A 14,512-nucleotide genomic window follows, 5' to 3' on the forward strand; every position below is an offset into this window, starting at 1 on the left:
AAATTTTTCGTAATTATAAGTGTCAATTATGCTAAAAGCCCACTTTAAGCATATATTAAAGTATGTAAGAAATAAAACACACACAGAAGAACTAACTTCTACATTCCAGATCCAGAAACCTCATATATAATGGAGATCTATTCTTGAAAAGATAAATGTGCTACTGTAACTTCGAATGAAGTTCTCATAAAACTTCTTGTGTAATTCATTATCATGTATCAAACTTCTTCCTGTTGATTCCATGAGAATGATGGGAAATATCAATAGAACTTCAAGACAGACATGAGATGAAGAAATTGCTGATGTTAGGGAGACTTTAAAATATATATTTTATTTCAGTCTTGACACAAAACAAAAATTTCCCTAACGACTAGGTCATCCCTGCTATTCTATTAATTTGCCATCACCCCTTCTGAACAGTGCATTTTGTTTAGACTGTCTTTTGAGCAAGGTCTGGGAATTAGTGTCCCATGTCCTGGCTCCCATCTATACAAACCCCTAGAGCCCATCTCAGTTGGCCAATTTTCCTCAACCATTCGGAAGAGGCTTGAGTCAATGTCTGAGATATTCAGACACTGAGTGCTCAAAATAAGAATAAGAAAAATACTTGTGGATTCATATTCCCCTTTATAAAATATCTCATTTTCTCTGTGTCACATTAAAATATTTTTAAACAAAAAATTTGAGTAAATTTGAGTAAAAAAAAATTTTACTCAAATTTAAGTTATATAAGCTTATAGGCAAATAAACCTACACTTTAAACCTGGGGTTTTATTTTTTAACAGTCACATAATTATCTTTTAAATCAACTACCAATAGTTAAAGTATGAGTTACTTTTTTGGTAAGTGGCCTAATAGATACAAGATATAACACTTCTTCCCATAATTCAAGTTGTATACTGTCTTTTAAGTTGAAATATGAGGTTTGTTTATTCATTCAGCTGAAGTTTCATATACTCGTAAGCAATACAACATTTAAAAAAATACAAATTGAACACAGCCATGTTTATATTTATCATAGAGCTTCTTTAAAATACGTTTCTAATAAATAGCAGGGGAAACACATTGGGTTATCTGGCCAGAACTGTCTTCACTGTAAATGTCCTCTTCTCCTCTCCAGTCTGGCAGTGATATAGCTGCCATGTTCCCAGAATGACCCCAAACCTTGCTGGGTTGGACAAGTTGGTTGAGCCAGGCGTAGGCCCCTGACCCAGCTGGATCACTCAGGCTCTTCTCTAGGATTGCAGAATTGAGCCAACCTCTGAATGACTAACCACAGCATATGCTCTTGGGAACCAAAGAAAGCTGCCTCCCACCAAAATCCTTTTCACAGGTTTGTTTCTGCTGAAGCCAGGTTCTTATTACTTGCAGCCAGCTTTTAAAAAAACTCTTTATTATTATACAAAATGTCAAGCATCTAAAGTAGAAGGGTATAACAGATTCTCAGCAATTAGCTGCAACAATGACCAGTCTTGTGTCATCTTGAACCCTACTTGCTTCCACTTACCTTTGGATTAAATTACATGAACTTATTTCATTTATGAATATTTCTGTATACAGCTAGTATTCCCTTGTGAAAATATGTATAATCACACAAATTAAAACATACCTTTACTGAGTTTCTGCATCTGCTTTTCATATTCTTCGGGAGGGATCTGAGTATGAAACACGGAGGAAAAGCTGTCTTCATTCTCATGAGAAGGACCTGTTGATTTAAAAAATCATCTGTTCAATGCTCACAAAATAAATTAAGAAGTTGTCTACAAAGTTGTTTTTAAAAGATAACATTTAATATTCTCTCCAGTATTCCTCAATCCCCTCCAGACATACAAATTTCTTAAGACAATGTCAATGTCACCTCCAAGTAGAAATGACAATCATCTTTGTATAGACGAGCCAATGAAACAAACTATAGGAGCTAAGATAGTTAAACAGCATTTCCCTAGAACTTAAGCACAAAAAAAAAACGTGTAACAGTGTGCTAAAATATCACATTAACTCTCCAGAGACAATGCACCCAAATCTTGATGCTCATAATACAGAGAATATGCACACTGAGTAAATATAATTGTGATTTTCTTTAGGTCCTCAGGGTGGAGACTTCAAATATGTGATCAGTCATTAAGATGAAAGCATGTGAGAGATAACTTGGGAGACTCTTAGCAATTAACTTTCTTCTTTTCTGATGTATTTTCTTGGCACCTCCATAAAGAAAATAGGACATTGTGTTTTTCAACTTCTTTGTTTCAATGTAGTTTATTTTTATGATCTCCTACTAGCTAATTTGGACACTGTATATTTGCAAGATGCTGCTAACATAAACATTTTATTACAAGTGTGTCTCTATACCCTAACGTGAGAGAATCTGCTACGTTGTGGCACAGAAATGGTTCTGCCTCAGAAAACATGGGAAGTCTCGAGGATATTACAGGATCCACCACCTCTCCCAGAAAGCAAACCAAGTTCAGACACCCCCTATGAGCTGATACAGACAAAGAAAGCAGGCAGAAGATACATTTACCCTCAACACACAACCACCAAATTCAAAACACAAAACTTCTGCTATAAACACTAATTCATCAACACCAATTCCCTAATTTGGAGTTCATAATAATGAATTAGGAACTGGGGTTGACATTATACTGTTAGTCTTTGTACAATCTTTGATGAGTTAATCAAGCAAATTTGTGGTGTAAGCCTGGGGAGAGAGGGGTAAACTACTTAGAAAACAAAAAGGTTTAAAATTGTTTTTGAACTTTCATTTTTTTGGTGCAACCACTATTAAGAGATCTTCAATATTCATTAAAAGTAGGCTCAGCAAGTCAGTAATTTGGCAACATTTTAATATCAGTTTAAGTTACATTTACATCACAGTCCTGAAGTGGTAATACATTTATTTTCTATCCCATAATTCCTTTAGGATAACCATTTCACTCAATTTTATACTAAAATACCTGTAAAGACATAAAAATATGAAAATTTACAATACTGCAAACCCTCACAGGTGATCAGCGACTATCTCAGGCCAGTGTCACGCAGGTGGTAAAGAAGAAGGTGAAATTACTCTTGTGACCCTGTGGCTCTTTGCCCATCATCCCAGTGGTATTCACTGCCTCAGAGAGAGATGGGTACTACCTACAACAAGGGTGCCATCGATCAGCTTTGAGTTTAAAAGACAAGAGTTTAAAAGTTGGGCATTCAGTTGCAAGAGGCTAACCCTTGAGGGAAAAAAAAATTTCTGAATTCCAAAAGTCTCCCTTTAGAAAGTTCTTCCTTCTTTTTCAGAAATAATGTAGAAGAAATTATGGAATTAACCATTTAGTAGCCATCATAATAACTGACTCAGGTAAGTATCATCAATGAACGATAAAACTAGTGGGTGACAGTTTGAGGAATAATAGGATAATAGCCTCAAAGCATCTATCTCCCCCACAAGATAATTTATTAATTACCAAAGGAAAAATAGTAACTTTACCATGGAGAAACCTGGTAGACACCATTTTCATCTAAAGTTAACATTGTGAGTATCGGGACCATCACCATCACGCATTTCCTGATCTGATCCATTGAGAAGGACACTATCACTTCTGTGGGATTCCTGCCAAAAACACATAACCTGAACCTAACCGAGCAGAAACAAACCAACCCAAACTAGAGGACATGGTACAAAATAATAGGCCTACTATCTTCAAAAATGTCTATGTCATAAAACACAGAGACTAAAAGGTATGACGGGAATTATAATGCATAGCCTGAGATTTTTCTTCTGACAATTGGCAAAATCTCAGTAAAGCCTATTGATAATTGCATAACAATCATTTCCTGATTTATATGTATAATCGTGCATGTATGCGTGTATATGTGTGTCCTTATGTGGAGAGGGAGAGAGAAAAGAGAATGTGGTAAAATTTCAACATTTGGAGACTCTGGATATAGAGTATTTGAGAATCCTTTGTACTTTTCCTTTGACTTCAAATCTGAAGTTACATCAAAATTAAAAGTTAATAAGAAAATTTTTAAAATTCCTCTCTTCACTACAAACATTCATGTGAGAAGGAAAAAAAAAATCTCCCTTTAGAGATCATGAGCCAAAACTGTGATGATTGAGCAGTTTTTCATGTGAGTCCTGAAAAAGGATGACTGCAGGATGTGATTTAAATTGCTCACTGCCACCCATGGAAGAAATTAAAACCCATCCCAAATAAGGATCTAGAGGACCTAGAAGACTGCAGAGGGGATGAGTTTAGAGCAGACACAAGTGATACAGGTATTAAGCTGCTCCCCGGCACAGCCCCTGGAGGTGAAATCCTGGAGGTGCATAGAGAATCTGAAGAGGACGGAGAAACCCAGAGCAGAGTGAGCTCTGCCTCACTGTACACCTGGAACTGAAGGGAGACCCCGCACACAGGAACACGGTGCTCTCGATCCACCCATGACAGCTGCAGAGAAGCAAAGGCAGTGTGGCATGCTTACAGCGAGACAGGGGCTGAAGTCATCTGTCTCTCTCTCCCCCCTCCCCCAGTCACAGACACACACACACACACACACACACACACACACACACACACACAGTTCCCCATGGTTGGCTGGCCTGTGCTTGAAGGAGACCAGAAGCTCTCACACGCCCCTGTGAAGATGACTGGGGTCGCGATGAGGGGGTGGCACACAGCCTCCCACCAGAGAGGATGTGGCAGGGACCACACAGAACATCAGCATCTGCTGGCAGATGGCAAAGGCTAAATGGGACCAGCTACAAGTCAGCAGACGCCCCAGCTGGCTTCCCATATCCACAGACCAAGCGGGACAGGATGCCTCTGAGAGAACAGCAAGGACCAGATGCACGCGCCACCCGCCACCACCACCAGGCCATGATGCTACACAGGCGTCCTCCCGAACCCAGACACCACCCTGAGAAAAGGCAGGGAGAAACAGAAAGGGAAAAAGAGCCTCATTTCTGAATACTGAACTGTACAATTTTTAGATGTCCTACACAAGTATAGTAAATTCTCTCTTAACATCATCTATAGATTCTTGGAAACTGCGACTTTAAGCAAAACGACATATAACAAAACCAATTTTACCACAGTCTTATAAATATAAATAAGAATTAAGTTTCTATGGCACATTTCTGGTCACAAAAACATTATTAAACTTCTAAATAAAAGACCAAAACACTTCTAATATTAAACACTGACATAAATGTGGGCTATAAGTATAATTACGAAAAATTAATAAAAATAAATAAGGTAATTATTTACCAGCTTATTCCAATTCAGAGTCTCGGGTGGCCAGAGTCTCTCTTGGCAGCTCAGAGTTCCAGGCAGGAACGCACCCTGGACAGGATGCCATGGCAAGGTGCATTCAGACGCACCCACACGCACTCACAGTGGAACCACGTAGATAACCTAACATGCGTATCTGTGAGATGGAGAGGAAACCGGAGTGTCTGCAGAAAACCCACGCAGATGGAGGAAGACAAACAAACTCCATACAGACAGTGGCCCTAGCTGGGAATCCTTTTTTTTGTTTCTCATCGATGTTATGATAAAATGACATTGAGCCCAGCGTGGTGGCTCACACCTGTAATCCTGGCACTTTGGGAGGCCGAGAGGAATCTCTTGAGCCCAGGAGTTTAAGACCAGCCTGGGCAAGATGGCAAGACCCCATCTCTACAGAAAATTTAAACATTAGCTGGGCATGGTGGCATGCACCTGTAGTCTGTTACTCAGGAGGCTGAGGTGGGAGGATCCCTTGAGCCCAGGAATTCAAGGTGGCAGTGAGCAGTGATCATGCCACTGCACTCCAGCCTGGGCAACAAAATGAGATCCTGTCTCTAAAAATAAAAATTAAAAAAATTAAAAATAAAAAAACACGATGTTGAATGAAATGATGTCATTTGAGGACCTACTGTTATCAGCGGCCATGCAAGCTTTGCGTACTGAAACAGCGCAGGGGCAGACTTAGATCTAGACGGAAGGCAGCCCCTTGACTCAGAGATAAAAGGAAAAAATCACCCAGAAACCAGAGTCCCCATCTCCTTGAGCAACAACACTGTTTCTTGAGGCAGTTCAAATGCGTTACTCAACTGCCGTCAGACTTCTTTCTGCATCTCTTCAGAGGCTGCAACTCTTAGAAAACAACTGCACAGAAAGGAGGCAGATACGAGCAATAAAGATGTACTCCTGCAAGCAAATCCTCACAGTGGAGACAGAGGTGTGATGCTAAGAGCCCTGAAAGGCTTGTCCCCAGAACTACATCAGTTATAGGTATCAAATCCGAACCAGCACAGCAGAGCCTCAGGAGTGAATGTCCGCTAGACACTCAAAACTGAAATGGCAGCTGGGCACAGCAACCTAAGCTGCAACCAGAGATTTAAAATCACAATTTTACCAGCATCCAGATGGACCACGAGCAGACTCAAGGCAGATGTGCCTTTTTGCTCTGTTGGCAAATGGCAGGTGTGGATGGATTTTACCTCATTGGAGGATGAGAAGACACAGAAGGAAAAACATGAAAAACAAATGAAACAGCAGCCTGGTCATCAATGGGACAGCAGACATTTTGAAAATACTTCTACAAATCATACAATTTCTAAAAACATTTTGGCATCCTCAATATATCAAAATACATGACATTTGTGAAATTAGAGGAGTAAGTCACAGGAAACAACTGATGAATGTAGAAAGACAAGAGGATGGGATTATAAAAATAAAGGGGGAAGGAGGGGGGAACTGAGTGAAATGAGGGATTGTAAGAAAACCAGTGTGAGAGTGTATCTTTTAATAAGCTAGTTTAAAAGAGTACACTCATTGCCTCACCTAACATGTACATCACTAGACATAACAGTGATTTTCCTGTTAGACCCTAATGGTTTTCCTGTTTGGACTTCTTCCCTCCTTCCATCCTTCCATTCTTGCTTTCTTCCTTCCTCTTTCCTCCCTCCCTCCCTTTCTTCCTTTCTTTTAATGCTCATTTTCTTGTCTTTTATTTTTCCTTTCTCCTTTATAAACCATAATCCTAACTATACAACAATTTGGAAGGTTTGCACTTTAATTTGAAGTCTAAGTTATATAAACGTATTTTTTCTATATTAAGAAAGTCAAGAACAAAAAAACGGTTTTCTGCCCCTCCTCTAAAGTAACACAGGGAATTTAGAATTGTTTTACTTACCCTCACCTTTTTCTCCCACTTTTCAGCCTCTGTTAATATAATCTGGACTTTTAGGCCTACCTATTGTTATTCTTATCTTCTAGTGTAGAGTAATTCTTAGATTTATAAACATACGTTTCTTTCTGTTCACCTCTGTATTTGGCTGGTTATAATGCTCACAGATAATTCCTTTATATAGCAACTTCTCTAATCCTGGATTGTACATTGTGACTCATTTGCTGGTTGCCTAGAGTGTGTTTTCAAGTATATTTATTCCAAAGACAATATTAGCAGTGCATTATCCACTCTACCATATCTAAGAATGTCTTTCTGCTGTCTTCACGCCACAGTAACAGAGGCAATATGTAATCCCTAGTTACTATGTTTTTCCTTTATTGCAAGAAAGAAATCTGAATTCAGCTTCCATTTTTATAGGTAAAATAAGATTATTCTAATTTGCGCCTGGATGCTTGTAAGATTTCTTCGGGCCTTCCCACGGTTCAGAATTCTTGGCCTTTTATCATTAATAGTGCATATATAATATTTTTTAAATCACAAGTTTCCTTTGATCATTGTTTCTGTAAGAGTTATACTGGTTTACTTTCTCAGAAATTTCTATAATTTTTAGCTGGAATTCCTATTCCCTATCTCCACACTTATCATTTACTTCATCATTTCTTCAACTATTTATTCCTTCGTGTTGTGGAGCATCCTTCACTGCCTTGATTCTCCTGCAGTCTTAATTGTGCTCGTTACTCTGATAGGTACATTTTTCCTATCTTTCCATGTAATCCTTTCTCATCTTAGCTTCTTTTTTAAATCATCCTCTTGTCATTTCATGTTAGTATACTCTTTCTTCAAGGTCATCTTTTTTGGTTTCACAAATAATATGCATTTTCTACTGTATTGAAGGAGTCCAATCAGTTTTCAGAAACTAATAAAAGCATAATTATATTGAAAGACCTTAACAGAACTCTCTAAGATGAATGCAAATCAAGTAGACAAGTAATATGGACATTTTGCATATTTCAAAATTTGTTCTACAGAGAGAGAAATAGTCCTTCTTTTCAAGTGCCCATGGAACACTTTTAAAAGTTAATCATATATTAGGTGAATTTTCACTGGCGGTATTAATCATATTACAGGCAAAACAATTCTTTGTGTGGAGTTCCCTTAGGCAAGTCCTGACCTTTAGCAAACTTGGCCCCCGGCATAGTGGCATAAATTCCAGTAATTCCCTCATTCTCCCCTGCGGCACATCCTTACAACAGCCAAAAATGCACACATCCAAATGTCTCCTACAATGAGAACCTCTCTACTAGACTATAAAGATTTCAACAAATTCAAAATATCCAAAAACAGTTCTAAGAGGGAAGTTTATAGCAATAAATGCCTACATTATAAAAGAAGAAAGATCTCAAATAAGTAGCCTGACATTATGCTTCAAGGAACTGGAAAAATAACAAACTAAACCCAAAGTTAGCAGAAGGAAGAAAATAATAAAGATCAGAACAGAAATAAATCAAACAGAGGATAGAAAAGCCATCAGGAAGGGGAAATCAATAAAGCTAAGAGTTGTTTTTTTGAAAAATCAAACAAAATCAACAAAAGTTAGACTGAGAAAAAACAGAAGACTCAAATATCTAAAATCAGAAATGAAAACAAAAAAATTACAACAGACACCTAAGAAATAAAAAGTATCAAAAGGGACTATTATGAATAATTATGTGTCAACAAATTTGATAACCTAGAGAAAATGGATAAATTCCTAGAAAAAATATAAACTACCAATATTGAATCAGGAAGAAACAGAAAGCCTGAACAGATCTATAATAAACACAGAGATTGAAGTAGTAATTAAAAATTTCCCTGCAAAGAAAACCCCAGGACCAGATGGTTTCATGGCTGAATTCCACGAAACTCTCAAAGAATTAATACCAATACTTCTTAAACTCTTCCAAAAAAAAAAAAATCAGCTAGCGGGGATACTTTCTAACATATTTTATGAGGCCAGTATCACCTTGATACCTGCGCCACACGAAGACTCTACACAAAAAAGAAAATTACAGGCCAGGAATCTCTGATGAACATTGATGTAAACATCCTCAATAAAATATTACCAAACCAAATTCACAATATATCAAAAAGACTACACACCATGATCAAGTGGGATTTATTCCTGGCAGGTAAGGGTGGTTTAACGTATGTAAATCAATCAATGTGATACATAAATAACATTAACAGACTGAAAGACAAAAACCACATGATCATTTCAATTGATGCAGAAAAAGCATTTGACAAAGTTCAGCATCCTTTCTTGATAAAAACTCTCAAGAGTTTAGGTATAGAAGAAAATTTCCTCAACATAATAAAGGCCATTTATAAAAAGTTCACAGTTAACATCATAATCAATGGGGAAAAACGGAAAGCTTTTCCTCTAAGATCTAGTACAAGGTAGGGATGCCCACTCTCACCACTTCTATTCAGCATAGTACTGGAAGCACCAGCAAGAGCAATCTGACAAGAAAAAGAAATAATAAGCATCCAAATCAGAAAGGAAGAAGCAAAATTATCTGTACTTGCAGATGACATGATTTTGTATGTAGAAAACCTCAAAGATTCCACCAAAAAAAAAACCTATTAGAAGTAATAAATAAATTCAGAAAAGTTATAAAGTACAAAATCAACATATAAAAATCCGTGGCATTTCTATACACAAACAACCTAGCCTAAAAAAGTCAAGAAAACAATCTCATTTATGATAGCATCAAAAAAATCAAATGAAATACTTAGGAATAAATTAAACCAAGGAGGTAAAAGACCTGGACACTAAAAACTATAAAACACTGGTGAAAGAGATTCAAGAGGACACAAATAAATGGAAGGATATTCCATGCTCATGGATCAAAAAATTTAGTATTGTGATGAAGTCCACACTACCCAAAGCAACCCCCATCAAAATCTCAAAAATATTTTTCACAGAAATAGAAATCCTAAACTTCATATGGAACCACAAAAGACCCCAAATGGCCAAAGCAATTCTGAAAAAGAAAAACTAAAGTTGAAGGCATCACACAGAAAGGTAATCAAATTAGTATTAGCAATGTAATCAAAACAGTATAATACTGGCATAAAAACAGACACACAGACCAGCAGAACAGAATACAAATCCCAGAAATAAATCCAAACATATACAGTCAATTAAGTTTTAACAAGGGTCCAAGAAGACGCAAAGGGGAAAAGGTAGTCTCTTCAATAAACGGGTGCTGGGAAAACTGGAATTCCACATCCAAAAGAATGAAATTGGACTCTTATCTTACACCATACACAAAAATCAACTCAAAATGAATAAAAGGCCTAAGCATAAAATCTGAAACTATAAAACTCCTAGAAGAAATCACAGAAGGAAAGTGCCTTAACATCGCCCTGGGCAATGATTCTTGGGTATCACACCAAAAGTTCAGAATAAAAGAGCAAAAATAAATAAATGGGACTACATCAAACTAAGAAAGTTCTGCATAGCAAAGGAAACAATCAATAAAAGAAAAAAACCTACAGATTGGGAAAAACATTTGCAAATCACATATCTGATAAGGTGTTAATATTCAAAATTTATAAAGAACTCATACAACTCAATAGCAAGAAAATATAGCCTGATTAAAAATGGGCAAGGTGAATAGACACTTTTTCAAAGAAAATATAAAAATGACCAACAATATGAAAAGGTGCTCAACATCACTAATCATCAGGGAAATGTAAATCAACACTACTGTGAGATAACACCTTGTTAGGAAAGCTATTATCAAAAAGACAGGAGATAACAAATTATTGGTGAGGATGTGGAGAAGAGGGAACCCTTGTATACTGTTTGAGGGAATATAGATTGGTGGAGCCATTATGGAAAACAGTATGAAGATTTCTAAAGAAATTAAAAATAGAAAGAATTACCATACGACCCAGCAATTCCTCTTCTGGGTATATACCCAAAGAAAATGAAATCACCACCTCATAAAGACATCTGCACACCCATGTTTATTGCACCATTATTCACAATAGCCAAGATATGGAAACAAACCAGGTGGCCATTGGCAGATGAATGGATAAAGCAACTGTAACACACACACACACACACACACAAAGGAATATTATTCAGCCTTAAAAAAGGAGGACCTGCCATTTGCCACAACATGGGTAGACCTGGAGGACATAATACTACGTGAAATAAGGCAGACACAGAAAAAAAAATACTGCATGATCTCACTTATATGTGGAATTCAAAAAAAAAGGAAAAAGTCAAATATACAGAGAAAGGAAATAAAACAATGATTACCTGGGGAGGGAACACTGGGAGGAAATGGGAAAATGTAGGTCAAAGGATAAAAAGTAGCAGATATGTAGGACTAACAAGTCTAAAGATCTAATGTACAGCTCAAGGACTATAATTGATAATAGTGTATTACATTCAGGATTTTTGCTAAATGAGTAGATTACAGCTGCTCTTCCCATGATGGGGGGTTGAGGAGAGGAAATGGGTAACTATGTGAGGTGACTGATACGTTAATTTGTTTCACTATAGTAAGCATTTTACTATATATATTTATAGATATACATATATGTATCTCATATCATGTTGTATACCTTAAATATACACAGTAAAATTTATTTTTAAAAATATCAAAACCATGACAATATTATGAGACTCTATATTCATTTTTAAAATATAGGACTTATATAAAATTCTGGAGAAGAAAAGAAAGTCATCATCATTTTCTAAGTAACTATTAGATCAATGAGGAAATAAAAACATGGTAACGTCTTGTGGAAAATAATGAAAATGATGATACCACATACAGGAGTATGCTATAGAGATAAAGCTATGTTCAGAAACAAATTCATAGCAATGATGCTTTCATCATTTTTTAAATTTTTATTTGTATTTTAGATTTGGGGGGTACACTACAGGCTTGTTACAAGGGTATACTGCATGACGCTGAGGTTTGGGTTTTTATTGATCCCATCACCCAGATAGTAAACATAGTACTCAATAGAAAGTTTTTCAACCCTTGCCCCTCTCTCCCTCCCTCCTTATGGAGTCCCTGGCATCTATTGTTCCCATGTTTATGTCCATGGGTACCCAGGGTTTAGCTCCCACTTGTAAGTGAGAACATGCAATGTCTAGTTTTGTTTCTGTGTTAATTCACTTAGGATAATGGCCTCCAGCTGCATCCATGTTGCCACAAAGGACACGATTTTGTTCTTTTTTATGGCTGCATAGTATTCCATGGTATATATAAACCATATTTTCTTTATCAAATCCACCATTGATGGGCATCTAGGTTGGTTCCACGTCTTTGCTATTATGAATAGTGCTGTGATGAACATATGTGTGCAGGTGTCTTTTTGGTAGAACAATTTATTTCCCTTTGGGTATACACCCAGGAATGGGATTGCTGGGTTGAATGGTAGTTATATTTTTAGTTATTTGAGAAATCTCAAAACTGCTTTCCACAATGGCTGAACTAATTTACATTTCCACCAGCAGTGTACAAACATTTCCTTTACTCTGCAGCCTCACCAATGCCTGTTATTTTTTCACTTTTTAATAATAGTCATTCTGACTTGTGTGAGATGGTATCTCATTGTGGTTTTGCTTTGCAATTCTCTGATGATTAGTGGTGTTAAGGCTTTTTTCATACACTTGTATTCTTTTGAGAAGTGTCTCTTCATGTCGTTTGCCCACTTTTTAATGGGGTTATTTGGTTTTTGTTTGTTCAATTCCTTATAGATTTTGCATAATAGTCCTTGGTTGGAGGCACAGTTTGCAAATACCTTCTCCCATTTTATAGGTTGTCTGTTTATTGTATTGATATTTTCTTTTGCTGCACAGAAGTTAGTTTAATCAGGTCCAATTGTCAATTTTTGTTTTTGTTGCAATTGCTTTTGAGAATGCAGTCATAAAATCTTTGCCTAGGCCAATATCCAGAAGAGTATTTCCTAGGTTTTCTTCTAGAATTTTTACAGTTTGGGGTCTTACATTTAAATCTTTAACCTATCTTCAGTTGATTTCGGTACATGGTAAGAGGTAGAGGTCCAGTTTTATCCCTCTTCCTATGGCTAGCCAGTTTTCCCAGCACCACTCCTTAAGCAGGGGCTGCAAATAGCAATTTCTTTCCAAAGAGTACAGTGTGGAAAAGAAGGGGGAAATACGGTAACTTTACAGTGGAAAAATCTTACAAATATTTCCTCAGCCAGGTGATCAGAGTTAACATGAATAGCAGTGTTAATAATATGATGTAATGAAAATGACCCTGTAACTCCATGGTTTTCCTCCCCAAAACACACACTCTCAAGTCTAATCATGAGGAAAGCATGAGGTAAAATCCAACTGCTGGGCATTCTACAAAATACCTGACCAGTACTACTCAAAACTGTCAAGGCCATCAAAAATAAGAAAAGTCTGAGAAAGTGTCACAGCCAACAGTAGATTGAGGAGGAGGCATGAGGGCTAAATGGAATGTGGCATCCTGGATGGGATTGTGGAACAAAAAATGGACGTTAAGTAAAAGTTAAGGAAATGTGAATGTACCAAAATTGGTTCACTAATTGAAACAAATGAACCATACAAATGCAAGATATTCATAATAAGGGAAACTAGGGGTAGGCATAGGGGAAATCTCTGCACCATATTCATAATTTTTCTGTGAATGTAAAACTGTGCCCAAATAAAAAGTTTAGAAAAAACTTCCAGATTAAAAAGATTGAGGAAAACATGAACAAAATTAGAGATAAAGAGAAGGTACAAACAATATGAAAAAGAATTATTATTTAAAATACTATCTGAGATTGTATATTAGTAAATTTTTAAATCTTCGTGAAGTGGATACTTTAAAATCTTAGTGACATGGATGCACTGCCAGAATTGACTCCAGAATAGCTAGTAACCTGAAATAGAATAGTAAATATGACAGCAGCTGAGAAAAGAGTTAGAGAATTGCCTCCAAGAAATTATCTGAACCAGATGGTTTTTCCAGTGAAATCTTTCAAATTTTAAGGGAACAGATAATCCCTGTGTTATATAAACTGTTGCAAATCATAGAAATAAGTGAGCAGCCACCCCCATTCATTTTATGAAGTTCACACAGCCTGACAAAGCAAACATACATACATCTACTCTCCACCCCCAACTACACCTCCTATACCATAACAAACATTTCACACACCTGTGTGTGCACACGCAAATACAACTAACCTGGCTTATAAATATAGATGCAAAAAATCTGAATAAATTCATCCCTTTAAATCTGGTACTAAATTAAAAGGATAATCTTCCATAACTAAGAAGGGTTGGTGCAGGAATAAAAGA

At 36.7% G+C, this 14,512-nt stretch overlaps 1 protein-coding gene across 5 annotated transcripts in view; it reads right to left on the minus strand.

Annotated features, from left to right (window-relative positions):
* FSIP1 (fibrous sheath interacting protein 1) overlaps positions 1-14,512 on the minus strand; it is a 194,880-nt gene that overhangs the window by 150,281 nt on the left and 30,087 nt on the right. For 4 of the 5 annotated variants that reach the window (XM_065547750.2, XM_015452630.4, XM_005559144.5 and 1 more), the window contains one exon: positions 1,610-1,705. In XM_065547750.2, the coding sequence (XP_065403822.1) occupies positions 1,610-1,705 (96 nt within the window). Of the gene's footprint in view, positions 1-1,609; positions 1,706-5,258; positions 5,419-14,512 lie in introns of those variants that run through there. The other variant, XM_073995493.1, reaches the window with a different exon arrangement.

Source organism: Macaca fascicularis, chromosome 7, assembly GCF_037993035.2.
Source record: "Macaca fascicularis isolate 582-1 chromosome 7, T2T-MFA8v1.1".
In the NCBI taxonomy this organism is placed as follows: Eukaryota; Metazoa; Chordata; class Mammalia; order Primates; family Cercopithecidae; genus Macaca; species Macaca fascicularis.